General features: G+C 37.8%; 1 protein-coding gene across 8 annotated transcripts in view; it reads right to left on the reverse strand.

Moving 5' to 3' along the window:
- Positions 1-350: 350 nt before the first annotated feature.
- Positions 351-22,410, reverse strand: part of SLC4A4 (solute carrier family 4 member 4) — a 460,760-nt gene continuing 438,700 nt past the window's right edge. For 5 of the 8 annotated variants that reach the window (XM_070079470.1, XM_070079472.1, XM_070079471.1 and 2 more), the window contains 5 exons: positions 17,952-18,020; positions 14,787-14,960; positions 12,490-12,651; positions 5,994-6,073; positions 351-4,623 (listed from right to left, as the gene is read on the reverse strand). In XM_070079470.1, coding sequence (XP_069935571.1) covers positions 4,518-4,623; positions 5,994-6,073; positions 12,490-12,651; positions 14,787-14,960; positions 17,952-18,020 — 591 coding nt within the window. In that variant the 3' untranslated portion in view covers positions 351-4,517. 8 annotated transcript variants of the gene reach the window in all.

The raw sequence follows: 22,410 nt of genomic DNA on the forward strand, positions 1-22,410 counted from the left end.
TCATCGTGGATTCAAGAAAACAAAATTTTATGTTTCACTCACTTTATCAAAGAATGACAATACTCCCCTCTCAATTAAATGACTCCTATTTCTCTTAGTTGGGTGGATGTTTTTCTTGTTTTGAACCCTTTCAGGACAATACTTCATTAATACTTACATAGATACTTACAATCTCTTCTTACTTCATATAATGTGAGGACTTATTTTATCTTCCTGCCTAAAGTGATTGAAGTAATCTGAGGACAGGGACTCTAATGTACTCATCTTTGTACTCATCCCTACAGCAGCAAAGAGTAAGATTAACAGGCATCAAACAATCATTGAAAGAGTTCTACAGAAGCACTGGACACCCATAAATGCATAAAGTTACTTTATTTTAAGTATACATTTAATTTTGAAAAATATAAATGCTAAAATATCTCATCTTCTTCATCTCTTAATTCCATAAAAGTCACAATAGAAAGCTTCATAAAACTGTAAAATACTATAATGTTATAGGAATTTTAGGTTTTATATTGGAAAAATTATTAGTAATATATTGAAATGTTTTCTGTTCTTATCATTTTGTTCCACCATGTTGATCTACTTCATTTAAAATAAAAAGATGCATCATTTCTCCAAAGTTAATAAAGACTTAAGAGAATAAAAATAAGACTATCTGAAAGTGCGTATTGATTCTAAAAAGTAATGTGTATGGTAAGTGCCAGCCATGACGATGGCCAAAAAAGAAGCAACTCTTCATTCTCTTCACATTGTAGGAGTGGGACAAAGTTACTTCTGGCTCTACAAGTTTCACTGGGGGACTTCAGCCCTGAGTTGCAATATTTGCCTAAGAAATAGAATTCAAGATATTTGGATGCACTCTTAGAGCACAATGAAATGAGCCAAGAAACAGGACATGTCCAGATTGCTGGTCAAAACACAAATGGACTGATCAGCACATATTTCTTTTTTTTTTTTAATTTCAGGCCTCAATGAAGATAATGAAATCATCATTTGAAAACTCTTAAGGCTCTTCAGTAAGTGAAGTGCTGCTATAGAGTTCCATTTGAGTATATTCAGCCGCTTGGCGCCAATGGACTTCATGCTTATGCTTTGAAGAGCAGGTTTGAAATATCCTGGAATAGAAATAACAATATTTCTGGTTCCTGAATCAAAATCTTTAAGTGATATGGAAAGGAGTGAAGAAAGCTTTGTCCCATTCCTGAACAATGTCAACCTCCATAATACAACTCAAGGGTTTTTGTTTTTGTTTTTAAAGAGAGTCAGCAGTCAATACATTTCAAGTACTTTAACACAGTTTTTAAAAAAAGAACTAAAAATGTGGAAGACAATCATTCTCTATATTAAACACCAATATATATAGCTGATAAAATATCTACTCTGTGTGTGGTGTTGCATGTGCATAAAATACACAAAAATTGAATTACTGACAGCAGGCAATTATTTTCTCCCCATTCTCTGAGGCCAAGGGAGACGGGAGAGGTTTTTGTTCTCCTACTTCTTGAAGTAGTGCCCCCCACACCCCCACCTCCATGCTTCACTGGAAGAAGTGGCAACTCTACTGCCTATGGCACACAAAATAAATTAAGATTCTAAGTAGTTTCACACAGTATCGATAAGTGACTTTTTCAAGGAAAACAGTGTTTCCAAGAGATCTTCTCTCAAATGCAAAAACCAGAGGCACTTATGCTCCTTGGATAAGGCAGACTCTTGGCCTAGTCATTTCTTTGCTTCCAAAAATGAGGTTCTTCCACCAAAAATATCCATTAACCGCTCTGAGTACACTCAGTCTTGTCTTCAAGCAACTTGAGCTTTTTATCTCTGAGTTCACACTTACAAAAAAATTTACTGTAATATTTGTGTCCAGTTTACATAGAATCAAAACCACCCCTGAAATCTGGTGAGATTTTAAATCCAGTTAAATTATAAGTAAGTTGTTGGCTCTCTATGGACCTCAGGTTTTGCTTATTAAGTTTGGCTCTGATTCTTCTTGAAGTATGATTTTTAAAAACTTCCCTAGGTTCCAGAATATTGAAAGCTTTGATAGGAATTATTCCTTTGAGGAAGTCTGAGGTATGATCCTGATTATATATTGTGAATATTAACCTTCAATCACAGAGTATGGGTCATAGCTGGGGGGACAGGTAGCTCTTTAATCTCCTCAAAGGCTTAAGTGATAGTTAAGTTGCTGCAGGAGTTCATTGAAAGGGATAAACAATTCATGATCAGAAAAAAAAATATTTTATCTAGAGCTTTTATAAAAGTAAACAAAAGTGTCTTTAGTAAGATCATAGGTTAGGCTGAATTTATTATGCTTGGCTTTTAAGCATTTTATCGATGCTTCTGCCAGTAAAGAAAATTGGAAAGGCTTTTCTTACATGGTTTTATATTAGTGTAGTAGAAAACTACATAATATAGAATAACCGTTGTAAGTATAGCTCTTAATAGAAAAATGGGATGCCAAAATTCAACATGTGAGATTTTAACACAGTAATACTCAATTCACCATTATGATTTTAATGAAAAAATTGGGGTCATTTGTGTCTGATTTGTATAAAATTAAAAGTTTTAACATTATCAAATACTACAGAAGTAACAGGTGAGGATAATAAAATTTTCATAATCAAAATTTCAAGGAGACAGAATTACAATTTAAATACTATAACCGTAATGGGATTCAATAAGTACATATTATGAAACCAAAATAACTGGTTTCATTCTGCTTCTAGGATGCCTCCAAGAATCTATTACAGTGGAAATACAGCACAATTATAGTTAAATGAGTCCAAAATTATATTCCAACATTTAAAATGTTATTTTTAATATATATGTACAATACGTAAGTTACCTATTAAAATATTACATTTAAGTACTATATGGAATTTGATTAATAAAGGTTTACTATTTAACACAGTACTCTGAAACACATATGCATATATACGTGCACATATGCATAATCTACATGTTCCATTCACAAAGACTAATTGCCTTTGCATCCTAAAAATCATGTGTGAGTATCCTGTTAAACTGTAGGGGCACACCCTTTGCAAATCTATCTGTAGTCCCATAACACTTCATAGATGTGTGAGTGATCTTCTTTATTGATGGGCTAATAGTCCCATGAATTTTGTTTTGTAAATATGGGCTCCTGTATCAATGAAGGTGCCTAATATCTGGGTAATAAAATATATTCACTCTCATTTGCATAGTGGTAAATTTCTTGGACCCCTCCAGATGGACTTCATGTGTGGTTTAGATTTTATGAAAACTGACACAAGAAATTCGCCAACCTTACCCTCCGTCTAGCACTATTCTTACTTTTTAACTTTTACACGCAGGTGCACCAGCCACACACAGAGCATATACACAAACATACAAATATTGCAGGATGAACAAATGTCTAACAATACTGCATAGGACACTGACATGGTAATACACTCGGCATCTGTGCCCAGATGCGACTATGCGCAGAACAGCAGTCATTCCCGTTACACGGGACTTCCTCTTTTCTCCCTCATTCTCCTTCATAGAACAGTGAAATTTTTTAAAGAAAGGGAAAAATGGATTCTTAGAAACATGGTGTTTTAAATCAGATCTAGCCTTCTGGCTTACCCTAGAGACTGTGTGTGTGTGTGTGTGTGTGTGTGAGTGTGCGTAAAAATCACATTATATACAATACAATTTTTACAGAAAGCCTGGCAGCTACAAATAAGAGGTAGAACTACTCAAAACTATGTTTCCTGCTGCAGGAAAAAATTCATTTCTTTACAGTAATTAAAAAAAAGTTTAAAAAATTGACAAAAAATAAGTTGCAGGTTAGGCCCCATAATTTAAACAACAAAATCTAGAAGAAAAATATTCTTCAATGTACTCAACAGATAAGTTCATTAAAGGGTTAAAAAAAGTTGCATAGGAAAAAGGGACATTCCAGAACTTGCTACAATGATGGCAATGGTTTCTCTAAGGGGAGTAAAGTACCTTTAGTGTTTTTTTTTTCTTTTGATAACTATGATTAGGGTTCACAAGCAAGAGCAAGTTAGAATAGCAGCACTTTTTTCCAGTCCTGGAGAGCTCTACAAGCAAGAAGGGGGCTCTGTCTGGAGGTCACACTTTGTTCTGCCAGACAAAGACAAGCCAGTAAGCACAGCTCCAAAGCTAAAGTTATAAGTTCCTTCAATATTTTGATAAAAGGTGTTATAAAACTTCTGCTCAGTAAGGGGAAGGGCCAGGATCTGTGCGTGTCTTGAGTGACAGAGGAAATCGATTGTCAGAGGACACATCTGAGAGTCTAAGAACAAAAGGGGATTCCTCAGATGCTGTTTTTAAAAAGGAACAATGCACTACTGTCTTGATTTTACCTATGCAAAAACTAAAAAATTGCAGAGAGAGTGCTGTATTATTTGGCCAGTGACCAAAAACCACAAAGAAAAAATTAAAAAATAAACAGCTGGACCAAAGAAAAGAAGAAAATCTAGAATATTAAAAACAAAACAGTTTTAAGAAAGACAAACAGGTTACAATGTAGTTTCTGTTCCCTTGCTCCTCCAGAAATAATCATTGTCTTCAGGCTCAAGTTCTATTCTAATTTGAGGCACAGCTTTTACTGGAGTTCTAGGAGGACTAGGGAAAAAGAAAAAAAAGAAAGAAGCAGTAAGAAAATCATACTTCCTTTATCATATATCAAATGGTTACACACTATACAGAAGGCAAATGGGTCATTCCTTGTCCTCTGTTAATTCTTACCCCTTCCTTATGTTTTTTAAAACATTTGTAAAGGGGATGAAGGCACTAGTATGTAGAACCAAGAAATTCAAGTAAAACTATCCTAAGATTTTGAAAACTGAGCCCCTAAATAGTGCCTTAGATACAGATGCTAGAAACCGCCAGGGCCTGGTTTCCCACAGGGCCCCAGACTCCTCCCTTAGCTTCAAGAGTCCCTGCCCTGTTTTTATGATTGCAAACCAACCTGGTACTAAAACTGGCTCCCTGAATTGAGGGAGCAGTGCAGTCAGCCCCACAGAACTCTGAACACTCAAAACTCAAGAGGCCATTGATCTCTACCATCACAATAACATCTGGATGTTCAGTCTGATCTTGAAGGGTTTCTTTTCCAGGAACCTTAGGCCCCAAGCAAAAAGGAACTACCAGTAGACCCTAGATTGCCTGGAACCCACTGTGTCATCACCAAAATTCCCCAAAGAATTCAGTATCACTGCCCAATCAAAGGAGGCCATTAGTACTGCAGACCAACCAGGAACTTGGACATGAGCTGAACATGCACCCCTACGCCTCAACTTTACTCTTTACCCTTAACCCCTAAACCCTGGAATTAAGCCATACCTGCCTGCATCCTTGCTTTGCACTCTGCAAAAAATATCTACTTTTCTTCCCTACCCTGGTGACAGTAACTGGCTTGCTGCACATTCAACTAGCAGACCCAGCTTGGGGGATTCTATAGAAATTTCTCCAACCAATTTTGGGAATGTTCTAGAACAATATCATAGCTAGATTAAATAAAGCAATAACAACAACAACAACAACAACAACAACAACAAAAACACTTTCCCCAGAATGAGAAGAACTACGAAGGAGGGAAATATTTTCAGGAATTAAGAGGCAAAAAGACTAACATAATGAAAACAATCAGAGACTTCACTCTTTCAAAAATTCAGAATGACCTGAAGTCTTTAGTCTTATATGAGATGGAATGGAAACTATAGGGACAACAGTGGAATTTATCTGAGCTAATGTCGATCCTGGGTTTTAATGTAATGATACTGAAAGATTGCATTACTCCTAAGGGTAGGCAAGTCTCTAGGAATGCTTTCTACCAGTACAAGCTGGGGCAAGTTTTGGTCACTGGGAAATTTATTTAAGATAAATCATGGAGAGGAAAGAATACAGGGAGTTCTGCCAATAACCCACCATTACCTACATTTCTGTGTGGTGTAACACTAGCAAACAGGAAAAAATACTGGGCTTTCCTTTACCTTGGCAAACCCAGTGACTGAAGGAAAGGAATTTTATCAGCATGATGTGTGGCGCTCGAGGAATGTTGATGATTTTTCTCCTGGAAAAAAGAAGTTTTAAATCATAAGTGGTAGGGCTTTGGTAAAATACAAAAGCAGAATGAAAATAAAGAGCATCACAGAAATGGATGCATCGTTCGTGAACAGAAGGAATAAGAAAGACAAGTTTAGATGATGTCAATTGATTCTGCATCCAGCTAAGCATCTGAGAAGCACCCCGAAGCCCAAATCACTGTCGTGCCATTTCTCTAGGTTTTCCGGGATGGAGGACTGCTGTCTTCAGTGAAAAGGGTGAGAGAGGGGAGTTATTTTGCGAAAGATTGGCATCTTCCTTAGGCCGGCGCCGCGGCTCACTAGGCTAATCCTCCGCCTAGCGGCGCCGGCACACCGGGTTCTAGTCCCGGTTGGGGCGCCGGATTCTGTACCGGTTGCCCCTCTTCCAGGCCAGCTCTCTGCTGTGGCCAGGGAGTGCAGTGGAGGATGGCCCAGGTGCTTGGGCCCTGCACCCCATGGGAGACCAGGAAAAGCACCTGGCTCCTGGCTCCTGCCATCGGATCAGCGCGGTGCGCTGGCCGCAGCGCGCCGGCCGCGGCGGCCATTGGAGGGTGAACCAACGGCAAAGGAAGACCTTTCTCTCTGTCTCTCTCTCTCACTGTCCACTCTGCCTGTCAAAAAAAGATTGGCATCTTCCTAATGTCTAAGGCTTCCCCTTGCATTTCCTTCCAGTTTCCGCCTTCGCTACTTTATCTCATGGGGATAAAAGCTACTCAAGCTGCAACTCTACCTTCATCAATGTTCTTCTATCGTAGATTTTAAAGATTAGCATTCCATTAGAAAGGTTTCATTCAAAATGACCATGTGTATTTGGTTTCACTAAACCTCTCATATATCAACTTTCAATTTATCCTCTTAAAAGGTTTTTGAAAGGATGAACAATTGCCATATAAACTCTTCACAAGTCTCCACTTCTGGCTGGTGACTTTTTTAAAGCAGCCTTTCCATTGCACTTATAAGGGCAGAACCAGGTGATGATGCTGGCAGAGGCCATTAATACTGTGACACCTGTACATCAAAGTCTCCTTTGACTAGCAATGCTGCAGAGCTAAAAAGTGAAATCAGAAAATGACAAGGGTGATTCAACTGAATAACAAATTCTTTACCAAAGAATGTAGCTACTACAGGGCTCCTGTTGTGGCTCAGCAGGTTAAGCTGCACCCTGCAACACTGGCATCCCATTGGAGCAACAGCTTAATTCCACTGGTCTGCATCCAATCCAGCTTGCCACCTCGTTCTTGGAAAAGCAGTAGAGGATGGCTGCAGTGATTAGGCCCCAGAGCTCTCACTGGAAACCTGGAGGGAGCTCTGGGCTGCTGGCATGGGCCTGACCAAGCTCCAGTTGTTGCTATTCATTTAGGAAGTGAACCAGCAGATGGAAAATCTCTTGCTCTCTGTCTCTCCATCTCTCTCTGTAACTCTGCCTTTCAAATAAATAAATAAATCTTAAAAGAAAAAAAATTTAGTCTGAGTTACAAGTTGTAGTCACACATTAGACACTGAAGCTAAGACTGCTTCAAACATTGGGTTTTTTAAACCAGGGTGGTGGTCAGTCTCCAGCAAGGCCCCCAGTGATCCTGAATTCTGGAATTTGCATCTTTGTGTGATTCCCTCCCACATTGTAAGAGGGTTGGGCTACACAACCAATATGTTATGGCAGAAGTAATGATCCCTCACTTCCAAGATTCAGTTATAAAAGACACAGCATTTGTTTTGGTTTCTCTCTCTTTCATGACTGGTACTGGGGTGAGCTGTATCAATCAGCCCAGTGGAGAAGCCCACAGGCCAACGAACTGGGACTTCCCTCCAAGCAGGAAGCAGATCAAGCAGCTCCCTAGCTCCAAGCCAGTCTTCAGAGACTCAGCCCCGACTAGCAGCTTGCTATCAACTCTCAAAAGAGACCCTGAGCCAGGACCATCAAAATCAGCTGTCCCGAAATTTCTGAATGTCAGTGTGATGAAATACATACTTGTTTTAGGCTGCTAAGTTTTGTGGTGATTTGTTACTCAGTAATTGACAACTAATATCCCTCCTTCCTCTGGTTTTCACCAATGCTCTTTCATTTCAGTCTTCTGGTAACACTAACCACTTATTGAGGTTGTAGTGGCATGGTCAAATAAAAACAAAAGTGCCCCAAATGTCTTTTTGCTGTAACAGATCAGTATACTTTGAGGTACATTCTGGATCTAAAAGAATACATTTTCTTCAACAGAGAATTCAAAGTGGAAAATAGTTGGGAGGCAACCGCTACATCTCAGAAAAGCTTGAGATGCTCACTGGTTTACTACAGAGGCTTCCCCTTCCCAAGTTGCCTGTTAACTCAATTATCAAAGAGAAGATGACATGTCACAAACCATTGCTCTGTAGCCACCAGGCGATCATCCCAGAAAGACCAGGACAGTTATAGCAATTTTGAAACAGCAGAAGAATCATCAAAAAATTAGGAAGAAAATGCACATATCTTACAAATAAAAAGTTGTGCTGATATTTTGTGACTGCCAATTTAATTGAAAATAATAATTACTCTAGAGTTTCAATGTTAATAACTGATTCACTGATCATTGAGGGACCCATGTTGCAATTTCTCTTTTGAGTGGATTTGGTCATTGGTTGAAACCTAAGGAAGACAAACAGTAACAGACAGTGATGTAGTACTATAAGCTGCGACTCTAAATACCAGTGAGGAAACAAGAAAAATTGAATGAAAAATGGTTACAAGTTTAGCGACTGGGGAAAAAAAAAAAAAACAAAACTGGTGATGACTTGGGTAAGAGAAAAGGTTACCAAATAAAAATTATAAAGCTGAAAATTATAAAGATGAAAGGAAGAAGAGTGAACTATGGAGAATGTGAAAATGAAGTTTTATGATAATTGAGTGTACGTCTTCACTTAGAAAAAAGGAAAGACAAAAGAGAGGGAAAGTTGATGTAGGTGAGGCTTCTTAAGTATTTTCTCTATCAGTGCAAATCATAGTGAGGCAAGCATGCGAGCGGTTAGTTCTACTCACTGTCGGAAGGTTTGCTCTCACTTAGGAAAGGCTGCTGTTCCATGATGTCCATTGGAATTTTAATACTCGGAACCTTTTCTGAGTAGGGGCAGTCAGACTGTGAAAGAAACGCACAGCAGTTTTCAGGATGTTTTATTATGCAGCCCTTCCTACCTCAAGGGCTGATTAAACATACCCTATTATCCTTCACATACCATTTAGGAGGGAAGCCCTAGATAGAATCACTTCTAACTCACAAACTTTTCAAATTCTATACCATCTTTACCCCTTCAACATTTGTTTTCCTCTGTGTTAATGGGGTTGAGTCAATTAAAACTAGAACCATACTACATGAATATAGTACAAGTTAACTGTTCAGCTTCCCAGTAGCTGGCATCCCAATTGTTATCCATGTGAAGCAAATAATATTAATATGAAAACATATTAAGCTGAAGAAATTTCCTAAAATATAATATAATCTTGAAATTCTTGTTGATTTCATTGCCAGAAAAATCAAGATTTATTTCCTTCCAAAACAAGAAGACTTTTCATATTCACTGTCAAGGAATTCTACATATCCCAGAAAATAAACCTCCCTCCTTTACCCTAATACTCTATCAAATACGACTTTATGGTTGAAGGTGCACTTCAATTTGAAAGTACTTGAAAACCTGAGAAAATCCTAAGGAAGTCCCTATGATGGTCAGATAAGCAGAGAATCATAATCAGAATACAATAATAAAAACAGGTAACTAATCACCATATACCCCAAAATTTCAAAGATCTCCGAAAGATTCCTACTTTCCTTTGTCAAAAACTCCATTATACTGAATCTAAGTCTATTTTCTTGGATTGAAAACATCCAGTTCATGTCTTAACTGAAAGTAGCGAGAAAATTATCTTTAGTTGAAAAAAATATAAATGGAACTAAGAGTAAAAAAAAAATACTATTAAGCTCAAGCCTACCATTCACCTTGAAAATTGCTTTTTGATGAAAATAAAGAGGGTAATGAGCTACAATATCATTTAGAGATCTGAGATAATGTATTTGCATTGAAGAAAAAGAAAACATAATGAAAAGCTACTTGTGCCTAGCTTTATGAAAACGTCAAGAACACTAAATCTGATCTCAAACATTTCCCATAATAATAGCATTTGTAAATGAATGCGTTGGCAGCCAATTCTTCATCACAGACTACCAGGCAGGTTCAGAAATGACTGAGTGGCTCAAATGTAGGCAAGTAAGAATTTTCACCATTGCCGTTGATTATCAGAGCTGTAACCTTCATGTCCTGGTGTGGCTCCCTGTATCCACGGACTACACACCCACACGATGATCAGGTGAACAGCAGAAGAACCACCTTTCAAATGTGCAGCCCCTAAACCATGGACTCAACATAGAGAATGTGCTGCACAGATGTGCTCTAAATTGCCTGCTAGGATAATACCAATACCGATGATTGTTTGTTTGTTTTGGTTGGGGTGGGAGGCCGAAAAAAAGAAACAAATATCACCCATTATGTCAAGAAATCTATTAGAAATATGGAGATGAAAATGGTAAAGAGTACAGTAGCATTGTTTAAACAAAATATCATTTGTTCAGAATTGTATCTAAAACCTGAAAGAATTTCTCAGGCAGTCATTTGATCCAACTTTTGTTACTCAAGAACAGTAAATTTAAACATTCCCTAAAGTTTTTTTATTTCATTATTTTTTCTTAGATAATAGAATTTCATGTTATGACTTCATACATTGGCAGTATGTAATTAATATTAAGTTTAGTGTCCATGTAAATAAACTGAAGTATCTGCTGGGAAAATTCAAGATTAAATCCTACTTTAATGATGTTAGTATTTTAGGTAACTATTTTTTTTCTTATGTGGCCCATAAATCTCTTTCAAATTTTTATTTTCATTCAGTACATAAGCATATCAATTCTTCCTAATACTGCATGCTAATCTCTGCTGCTGTTTAAACACATTCTCTCTTTTTTCTGTCATCATTGGAAACAGAAAATCTATACAGTTGCTCTCACTGGAGATGGATGATGACGGTCATAAAAGCTCCCTCAGATTCTTTTCTCCTTAGCTCAATGTGCTTCATAAACTTAGCCTTTTTGTATTGGATCAATTTATCTGAAATCTAATTCTATCTGTTGCCTTCCTTGCCTCTACTATTTCCATGTTTTCACAAAAAGAATACAATCTGACAGCCTGACCAATTGGAAATAAGCAGAGAGCCCTGACTGCCACTTACGGATGAATACATTTAGACAAGTGACTTAAACATTGCATATCTAAAATATAAATATATTTCTCAGTTATAACTCAATAAAGTTGAAAAATTAAAAATAACTTAATATTTCTCAGTCTAATCTTCATCATCTATAAAATGGGAATGAAAATATAAACTTTAAATTAAATATAAGGTATGCATAAGCAAAGTTATCAACTACAGAATGGACACTAAAGCTTCAAAATATTCCTATTTCAGAATGGGTAAAGAAACACACTAAATAATCTACAGTGCTGTACTGTGAAAAATCCAGAACAGTTTTCACATGGAAAATATCATTTTGATGGTCCTTTCCCAGAGCTACTGTAAGAAATTGTGTGCATATGTCTTTGTGTGCATGCGAGAGTGTGTGTGAGTGCTAAAGAAAACCAGATCCTCGCTTTTCTCTCAGCAATGATTACAGAGCCCTACTAGTGCTTCTGCATTTTTGTGAAACAGTCTTCTAAAGAAAACAATTGGGCAGTAATTTTATTTCCTAATTCAATCACCTAATTGTAAGAGGACCATCTGGACTATGACAGTGACAACCATAATTATATAAAAAGACCCCACACTCCAATTCCCTTTCCTTGTTTGCTGCAGAGTTACAGAAAAGTAGAACCAAATTATGTTAGTGTAAATATAATGCTAGTGTAATATGACAGCATAAAACTTTGGTTGGAAACCTACTCAAATAGATTTATAGGTCATAGGAGGTGAGACCACTGGTATCTGTACTAATTAGGATTAAAATAATTCAAAATTGAGTTATTATCTCAACTATAGATGACCAATTTATTAGCAATAGAAAACCAGACACATTTTATAGCATTACTAAGCAAATTTCCTTTATATCTATAAGATCAGAGTTCTTTAAATGTGATGGGTTTATCTTTTCTAGAAGTCATTTGTATACTATGACTTTAGTATTAGTATACTATGATTACAAAAAGACTTCAGAAAACATAATAAAATGAAATAAAGGGTAAATGGAAGTGAAATGAGTGATTGAGCACAGGGCCAGATGAACATTTTTAGAACTCAGTTCTTCATCCTCACATCAAGTTAAATAACATTACATTTTTTCACATTTATTTCTTTTTTTTAACTAGCTTTACTTTGGGATTTCTCAAAGTTCCTTACATCATCATTGTCACTGTCCAGACTTCCCTTCTTCTTTTTCTTTTTCTTCTCATCCTCCTTCTTTTTCTTGTCCTTTTCTGGAATGACATCATCAAGGAAGCTGAGGTCATGCTGGGAGAAGAGGTAGTCCATGCCTTTTCTGACAGCTACAAGTGCCAAGATCTGGAAGGGCAAACATAAAAAGTATGAAAGGAACCACGTTAGATGACTTCATGCTGACATGGCCCCATGAAAGTCAGCAGAAACCTGTCTGGATAAGGCTAGAATACAAGAGCTCATCGCAGCTGCATGGGCTGATTCCAAGGGGACCATAATCACTGTCTGCATGGGGAAAGTTGTTTCACACAAATCTCAGTTGAAACCCACTTTTTTTATTCACTGAACTGTATGATCACATTCAATTAGGATTTTTAGGGGAAAGGCTTGTTTTTGAAACCCTTTCCTTCCTTTTTAATAACGAGAAGTTGAGAGGCAAAAAAAAAAAAAAAAAAAAAAAAAAAAAAAGCCAACACATGAATTATAGTTATTCAAAGTTAAAACACTATATTCATTTTTGAAAATCAAGAAAATCTGTACAACACAAAGCACACTAAGATATCTTTGCAGTATTAGCAGTGAAGTAGTATTTGAGTATACAGAGATTGGTTCATTCACTGATCTACTTCAGTTGCCCCTATTAACCAAATACTTAACTGTATGCTCAGATACTATGCTAAACTCTGAGGCTATATTATCTCACTTATTCCATACAACAAATTCAAAATGTAGATGTTATTATTTTCATCTTACAGTTGAAAAACTTGAAGCTCAGATACACCATGTTATCTAAGATCATCAAATCACACAAGGAAGCCTGCTTCCAAAACCAGTGTTTGTGACCTCTGTATCTTTGGTTCTAAGAATCACTCTTGAAGAGAAACTTCTGAAGGTATAAGAAAGGTATCTGTCTTCAACAGTGAAATTAGTATGCAGCAAGTTGCAGGGGTCCTGGTTCCATCTCAGAGTCAACAGGTGTCTTTATAGCATACTCTATATGTGTCATGCTCTATATACTCTGAGAAATTCATAACATCTGCCTTATTGATATAGTGGGATTGTTTTATGACCAAATGAAACCTCTAGAAATATAAAAACACTTTAGAAAGATAAAACATTTTTATTATGATTTAGCACAAGCAGTAAGTCATTTACTGGATATATTCCAAATTGATTGGCTTCTAGCTTCATTTTTCCTGGTCTAAGCAAAACTAGTAGGTAGGCAGATAATACTAACATGAAAAGTGGAGCCATTTCTCACACACAGTGTGTTTTCGAGTAGTTAATGTAGTTTGAGGGAGAAAAAGAGATACAGACCATTAAGGGAAAAAAACTGACAACAAATATCACCCGTATTTTTCACTCCCCCCCCCCTTTTATGCATGGTTGGGAGAAAGACGATTACAAATAACAAATATACAGAAAATAAAACATAATCCTGGCTGAGAGTAAGAGGATTTTTATAAAAATGAAATGTGGTAAGGCTACGGAAATTCCATTTCCAGAGCTGTGGGAGAGAGAGAACAGACCCGGGGCTGGCTTTGTGATGTGTTGTACATGCGTGTGTTTGCATTACCTTGCAAGATACACAGAGTTAACTGAAGTGTGATTTCAAGAATGAAGCCAAATACAAACCTTGTATTTACTTTTTTCCCTTCTTTCACCTGTGATCCAGAGTGGACTCTTGCTTGCTTTACCAAAAACAGTGAGTCCAGCCTCATCATTAAGCTTAGCCAAGATGCAAACCACAAGATCTTCAAGATCTGAACTTCTCATTTCTTTTCATCTACTGCACTGGATTTCTCACAAGCCACCACACACCTCTCTTGTTTGTACTGAAACGTCTGGTACTCTTCTTTAGATTCATTCTACTTCAATGTCTGTGCAATGCTATTGTTAACATAACTAATGTGCAATGTGCACTGATGTCTCCCACAGGGCAGGCATTCTGCTGTACGGTTGGTGTTTGTTACTGATACTCAAAACAACACTAACAGTGCCGCTGCCATCTTACAGATGACCTAATGGCACCACAAGAAGGTTCCTTGATCAGCATGAACTCACATGGTTCTGAATCTAAGGCTTATCCCAGACTGCCGTGGACTTAGGAAAGTTAAATTCCCACTGAGCAAAGTGATGAGGTCAAAGCTAGAAAATTCTGGAAGTACACAGTAAAGATAGATAGATGTGTCTTCCAGGTTACAATAACCGTGAGATATTGGCATGAACTCGTGGGTAGGTTCACTTAAAGGAATTCCTACCATGACTGGGAAAATGATAGCAGCAACAGTCGACTTGAGGATCCAGAGTAGGGCCAGACACAACACCTGCAGGAAAGTGAACAGGTGGACTCTGCGCAGGGGCACGTGACGCAGGTAGATAAAGTCAGGCTGATGTTTCAAGGGCATGAGAAGCAGCTTCAAACGATCCATGAACTAGAAAGGAAAGGGGAAGAGGACCCAACTGCATTACTTCAAGAACTGGTGCACATAGTCGTCCCCACCCATGCCTAACTAACCTCAAATGAGCTACAATATGTAAGTTAGGCCCGCAGTTTCCACTCAAAGGCGCTTGTCAGAGAGTACAGTAATTTAAATTCAGTCTAGCAAAGTAAGTCTTCTTGTGCAAGTCTTCTAATTTTCTTTAATTTTTCACAGGAAAGCTAGGCAGAGATCTGAGATAAACTAGCCATCAAGGAATACACCATGATGCAAAACAAATTCCAGATGCCCACCTCCTAGTTACTGTTTTGACTATCTGAGTGTTGGGAGACAGCATCTTGTGCATTTTAGGGATGATATGCTGAAGAGAGATGTCTAATTCCTCTAGCCTACTCTGCTTCGTTGGCTTACCCTAAAGAGGAGGAGATGGAAATGTGTATAATACACACTTCAGGATGTTTTAAGCATGTGAGGCAAATATCCAACTTTAAAATGAGAATGCACTGATATTTTAATAAATTGCTAATTATTTATCTGTGGCGTAAACTTGATGAGGACATTCAGCAATGTATTATTCCTGTTCATAGAAAAGTTACATGAACATTACAATGAGCTTGAAGGTATAAACAACTAGACTTTTTCATCTAAGAGAGGCTCTCACATGGTTATGTATAAACAGGTATTAAAATGAGTATTGAGCATCCGTGTGACAGGTGCTATGCGTCACGGAACAACTGCTGAGTTGATACTAATGATGTTGATGAATGAGATGATATTTCATAACCTGTCACAGTATCTCTCACTCAAAGATGCTCAGTAAGTAGCTGCTGAATTGAAGAGTTATATGACAAGAACTCTGAAAAAGTAGCTCTGTGTTCTTTCTGGAGAGAAAGAAGTGTGAGATAGTAAATTAGAGGATTACAGACAATCGTCTCTGAGGTCATTTCCTGTTTAAAGAGTTTTCTTTCTCCCTCTACAGCTAGTTTTGACTGTTGGTCCGGGGGGCTTTCACTTATAAGGAATGGGTTACAAAACTTCCTGGTAAAGCAAATCTTGCCAAAAACATCTAAAAGTGGAAGAGTCAAGAGCAAAGGAAGGAAAAAAGAAAAATCCTTAGGGACGACAGCACTGCAGAATTTAGGAAATCCACTTGCTGTCCCTCCAGCAAAGTTGTTTCCCCATCATTATTATGTGGTTGGTTTTCATTCTTCTTTTAATTTAACAAACATATCCTGAGTTCCAACCATCTATAAAGCTCCCTACACATACAAAATCAAACTTTTGATCTCAATTGGTTCACTAAAGGCAAACAAAAATAAGAAATATTTGTTTGGTGTCAGATTGGTTTTGAATGTTTCCATTTAGTAGAATAGGTAACATCTGCAATGGCAGGTAAAAAAAGTAAAATGATTTTACAAATTTCATGATCACAAGTAAATTCATTTTCACATTCATCTATTCCAGTCCATGGAGAATCACCTTGGGTTTTGTAACAAATATCCAATAATGAACAGTTCTATTCAATGACCCTTAATAGAGGAACAGAAAGTAGCCTTTTCTCTTTTGGGGGATCTGGCCACTAGCCCAGCTCTATCTGACTCTAAAAGAGAATTAATCTCAATGCAATAAAATGAAGCAAGGACTATTTTGAAGGGGCTCAAATAAATTCTTATGATGTTCACAGAACATGCAGTCTTTTCCCATTAAAACATTACTAAGTGCTAAATAAGGCTACAATTAAGAAGGTGCCAGAAAGCAGCAGAAGTACTTCCAGTTTCCTGGTGTTGATTAAATTAAACCTCAGCTGAAAGACAGAATGGCTTACAAAGTTTCCCCTAATGATTTTTTTAAACAGGGTTCAATTTTTACCAAAATTGTGAAGAGCTGAAGGTTTCGACAAAAGCAGCATGTAAACCACATTAACTTTACTCTTTTATTGGTGTAGAACTTTTGATTAATGATGTCAGCCATATGAAACACAAATCAACTAAGAATAGCCTGTCCTTCATTTGAGCTAAGGCAAAGGAATAAATGTTGCCTGATGCTATCTGCAGGAGACCTGAGAGGGTTAACTGTCCTTATTAAGACAAAAAGAAAGGAGACAGAGACAGAGTTGGGGGGCAGGGAGTGGGAAGAAGAAAAAGAAAATTTTATAGGATTACAGCTCTCTTACTTTCGTGGTCAAATGATTTTTGACCACCTACTTTCTAGAATGGGTCTGTATGAGACCATTTGCTAACACCAGCTGACTTTGTATTAAGCCTTTTACGATAATGTAATTTTAAAATATGCTACCTCAAAAACTGAAGGAAAAAGAGAGAGAGAGAGAGAGAGAGAGAGAGAGAGAGAGAGAGAGAGAGAGAGGAAAGAGCATGGGAGGGAGACCGGGAGGGAGGGAGGAAGGGGATAGCATCTGTTCTGAGAACTGTATCTACAGGGGCCGGAGCTGTGGATTAGCAAGTAAAGCCACGGCATGCAAGCCAGCATCCCACATGGGTGCCAGTTGGAGTCCTGGCTCCTCCATTTCCAGTACAGCTCCCTGCTAATGCACGTGGGGAATCAATAGAAGATGGCCCAGGTGCTTGGACCCTTGCACCCACATGAGACCCAGAAGAAGCTCCTGGTTTCTGGCCCAGCTCTGGCCATTGCAGCCATTTGAGTGAATCAGCAAATGGATGATCTCCCTCTCTCTCTCTCTGTCTCTCCCTTTTGCTCTCGCTGTAACTCTGCCTTTCAAATAAATAAATAAATATTTTGAAAAGTATGCATGTCCTATTACTAATGTTACCAATCTACAAAACATATTGAATCTGTTAAAACTAATTAAAAATTAAAATAAAAACCAAAAAGAAAACAAAATTGAATCAAAACTAAAGTAAATAGAAAAAAATTTTAAGAACTCTGCAACTGATTAGTAGCATTTGTCTTGGAAGATATGTTACTAGACTATTCTCATTACCACTTACATCACTTTGGAGACCTTACCTGCACACCATTAAGAGATGCCACCCCCATATACAGGAACACACCATAGAGTACAGGCATGGGGATAAACTGGGAAGAATAAAAAGGGACATGGATTACAAACAACAATAATGCAACCAGTAATGCAGATGCACATAAACAGAGGCTACATCTGGCACTAAATGACAGGTTGTAACCACCACTGATCTCTAGTTAATGTGCTTTGCTGGTCACTGGATAAACTTCCAAACTCTTTGTACCAGAAATAAATGAAGGATAGTGGAGGGTATTTGCCATTTCACTTGATGCCTGTTTTTCACATGAGCACACATTAATCATAATTTTTTTAATTCAAGGAGGAAATTTTCTGTTTCCCTTTCCCCTTAAAAGGAATGACTATGTAAACCAGATGCTGTGTGGGCTCTGAGATACAGAGGTGAAGGGTGTCTCACTCTTAATAATATCAAATTCCTTTCATAACTCTTTCTTGATTTTCCCTTATTAATTTCTGCTGAATGATATATCAGCTTGCTATACAAATGCCTCTTTCCCTAAAACAACCATCACACTACCACCCCTTTCTTCTCAGGAGTATTAACAGGATGAACTAATGGCAACACTGCTTGAAAATAGTATGGAGCATCTGGAAGTAATGTTACACTCAGGAGTTTGCTACACATCTGTAAAAATAAATTAATACACTCCCATGCATTAATCAAAAAAAAAAAAAAGAGTTTACATTAAGCCAAAGCGTTTAGACAATAAGAAGTTCCAATATGTTTGCAACTGGACCCATTCCTAGATGTTTAAAACCCAACTAGTCATGAGGAAACTAAAGAAATACAATGTAATCCTGTTTATGGGAAATATTCTGTCTGGACAACAAAGGTTGTCAACCCTGGATGGTGAAAAAGAGTTCAAGTAACTTCAGGATTTTTCAAAGATAAAAAACTAAAATCTCAAGTCAAGTAAGGCCAATCTTACCAAATCTATACAAAAGAGGCTATTGTGAACTGAAAACACAGTATGGCTTTAGGGTAATATTTAAAGAACTACCTACATGTATTAAGTGCAGAATAATCAGTCTCTTCTTGAGACTGCCTAAGATGTACAGATGTATCTGAGCCCTTTTGGCCACTATTAGAGGATAAATAAACTCCAAAGTGTGTCACAGCTATCTCCAATTGTTATCTGTTAGCCATGGAAATCATAAAATTTATTTGGAATAAATCTACTTCTACATATAAAACAATGAGTGCTTCTCCTAGAAAAGACTAACAATTAAAGTGAAGTTCAAAAAAAGCAACCAGAGAACGGTGAAGGGGGTCAGAGAGCCAGAGTTGCAGGTGGGGAAGCAAGCATGCTGTAATACCCAACAGTCACCACAAAGAGGTGAACACATCACACTCAAGACACTGGAGTTCTGACCCAGGCTTTTCATTCAAGATGTGCATGTTTCCTTACAATTCCTCCTATGAACTTAGGTGAAAAATAATAAAGCTAACAAAGGGACCATGTGATAGCTTTGACTCATTTATTTTTTAAACACCTTTCATTTTTCCTTAATATAGGATGATTTTTTCCTTGTCATTCATTTCTAACTGGAGGGCAAGGAAGGAAAGGCAGAAAGGGGGAAAAGAGGCATAGTTCATTTGTGGAAAACTAGTTAGACTTCTTGCAGTAGTTACTTTTTAATCTGAGTAAAGCATTCTTTAACCTGAAAGAAAGAAATACAAAGAGCCTACTCCTGGGCTTGTCCTTATCCTTGGCTGACTTTGGGGTCCCATGGCCAAAGTTAAGGAAAGCTGTGTTCTGCTGCTCAGATCTGCCCTCAATGCATTTATGATTATGGATATCGCTGAGTCTACTGTACAACGGCCTGGAGGGTGCACAGGAAAACAGCTTTAGATACGAAAATGTTCTAAAAGAATTATTCATTGCTAGAAAGGAAACAATGCAAAAATAAATCTACTAAGTTGATATTTGGTCAACTTCAATGTGATTCAAGTATCTTATTAAATTAGCAGTTTTCTTTATAATAGTACGACATTTCAATAAAAATCTTCCAAAAATCTTAGTGACATTTGGTAATTATTGGGGATTATTTTAATTGGATTTGGCTCATAATTGATGTCACAAGGCCAATCCTTAAAAACTCATCACAATAAAAATTTCTCACAGGTGGGAAAGAAGTTTTAAAAAGGTGGTACCCCCAGGGTCAGTTAAATCAGCACAATATGCATAATAATATACAATTCACAAAGACAAATTAAAACATAAAAAACACAAGGTGTGGGGCCAGCGCCTTGGCTTAGCAGGTAAAGCCACCGCCTGCAGTGCCAGCATCCATATGGGCACTGGTTTGAGTCTCTGCTGCTCCACTTCTGATCCAGCTCTCTGCCTACTGACCAAGAAGCAGTGGAAGATGGCCCAAGTCCTCGGGCCCCTGCACCCGCATGGAAGACCAAGAAGCTCCAGCTCCTGCCATTTTGGCATTTGGGGAGTAAACCATCAGATGGAAGATCTCTCTCTCTTTCTCTCTCTCTGCCTCTGCCTCTCTGTAACTCTGCCTTTCAAATGAATAAATAAATCGTTAAAAACAAACACAAGGAATGTCAGGTTTACAGGAATATTAAGAATAGTCAAATGATAAAATTATGCAAAGAAAATTATATATTGAATAGGTAAACAAAAAATCATAATCATAAATCAGTATTACATTTAGTAAACATTTAAAATGAAAAAATCAGTAAATTTATCCTGCAACCAGATAGAATAATAAAATTAAGATGAAATCAAAGAAAGAACTAACATCTTTAGATCGTGTCAAAAAAGTTTCAAATTCTGCCAAATGTGCTTCTGTTCTTGTTTAGTTATACCTCCGTTTGATTCACACAAAGTGTTGGAATACTCTCAGATGTGAACATGGGAAAGGAATAAATGTAACAATCAGGGTAGATAGTCATCCAACAAAGGAGTGAGACTTCCCTGTAGAATAATGGTCAGGGTTTTGTGTGTGTGCATGTGTGTGTGTGTGTGTGTCTAAAACTCAGAGCATGGACACAGAAGCCATGGAGACCTGGTTTAAAATTCTGACTCTACTGGGAATACAACCCTGAAAAAATTCTTTCTTTATCCTCAGTAGTCTCATCAAGAAAGTGACTATATAGGACAAGACTATATAGGACAAAACATTCCATCCAGAGTCTAGCTAAGAACACATACTCAGTAAATGATAGGTGTGATATTAATTCCATCATTATCATGAGGACCTTGATGGACAAGTAGAGTTGTCCTCTAAGCACAACCTTCCTGGGGACCTTAATGGTTGGGGCATGGCATGGCAGAGATCCCAGACATAAAGATGGCTGTGAAGGTCAGACTCGAAGCCCCGGTTTTAATCAAGCTCTACCATATTGCCTTTTCAGCTCTCAAAAATGTCTTCAGAGTCATGTTATCAACATAATATGCTCTTGAGCCTTGAACATGCAAGCAGATAAGAAAGCTGTTGATTTGCAGCCTGGAACTTATTCTCAGAAGAAATGAGACTGAGGTCTGATGAGAAGCTTGATAAAAGGCCACATTTCTGTCCACATAAGAGAAGATTAGAAAGTAGATCGAAGAAGCTGGAGAAGACCATCTCGTGAGAAATGGACGTGTTCAGTTCTCAGCGGGCAAGGACTGGGCTTTATAGGGTGGAAAATTAAAATTATTATTAGTACCTTTTCGCAGGTGTCACTAGAGGACTAAATTTTAAACATCAGAGCTGAGCCCTTAATCCAACGCCAACCTCAACAAATGGCAGCACCAATCAACCATCATCACCACCATCATTTTGCTGTTTCCCTGTCACTCAGTGGAGCATGTGGCAAATGGCAGGAGCTCAATCATACTTGCCAATACTAATTAAATGCTACCCTCCTCATTTCAGAACACTAAACACATCTGAAAGATACTCTTTGGCCACTCCTCATGTTAAAGATAAACTAATTCAAGCAAAGGCAACAGAGGCAGCAGTGAACTGAACTTGGTGTTTATGTCTTTAGACTTTCCAGAAAAAAAAAAATGGGAAAAAGTAAGCTCAAGGCACTGCCTTTCATCTTTTTTTCCCCTCCTCTTAAGTCTCCCCTAATTTCCCTACACAGAATGCTATCATAACAGGCAAGGTTTCCGCTGCTGAAACACTGCAGTGTGCATTCAGCCAGCCTGGGAAGCCAGTTGCTCTGGCTTCCCAGCAATTTTGTACTGAATCAGTGGTGGGACTCAGTGCTTTGAAGCATGTGTGACTGTGGCTGACGAGGGTCAAGGGGTATCCTCGTGAACTCAAAGCTTGTACACTGTAATTCCTTACATTCCTCCACATAAAAGACAGATTTCAGCAGAGAGATCAAAACAAAGGTCATACAGTTCATGTTCAAAGTAAGCTTGCCTAAGTAGACAAGGGGACAACTACCTACTCTGATTAATGCAAGAGAGAAGA

This window comes from Oryctolagus cuniculus, chromosome 8 (genome assembly GCF_964237555.1).
Source record: "Oryctolagus cuniculus chromosome 8, mOryCun1.1, whole genome shotgun sequence".
Lineage (NCBI taxonomy): Eukaryota > Metazoa > Chordata > Mammalia > Lagomorpha > Leporidae > Oryctolagus > Oryctolagus cuniculus.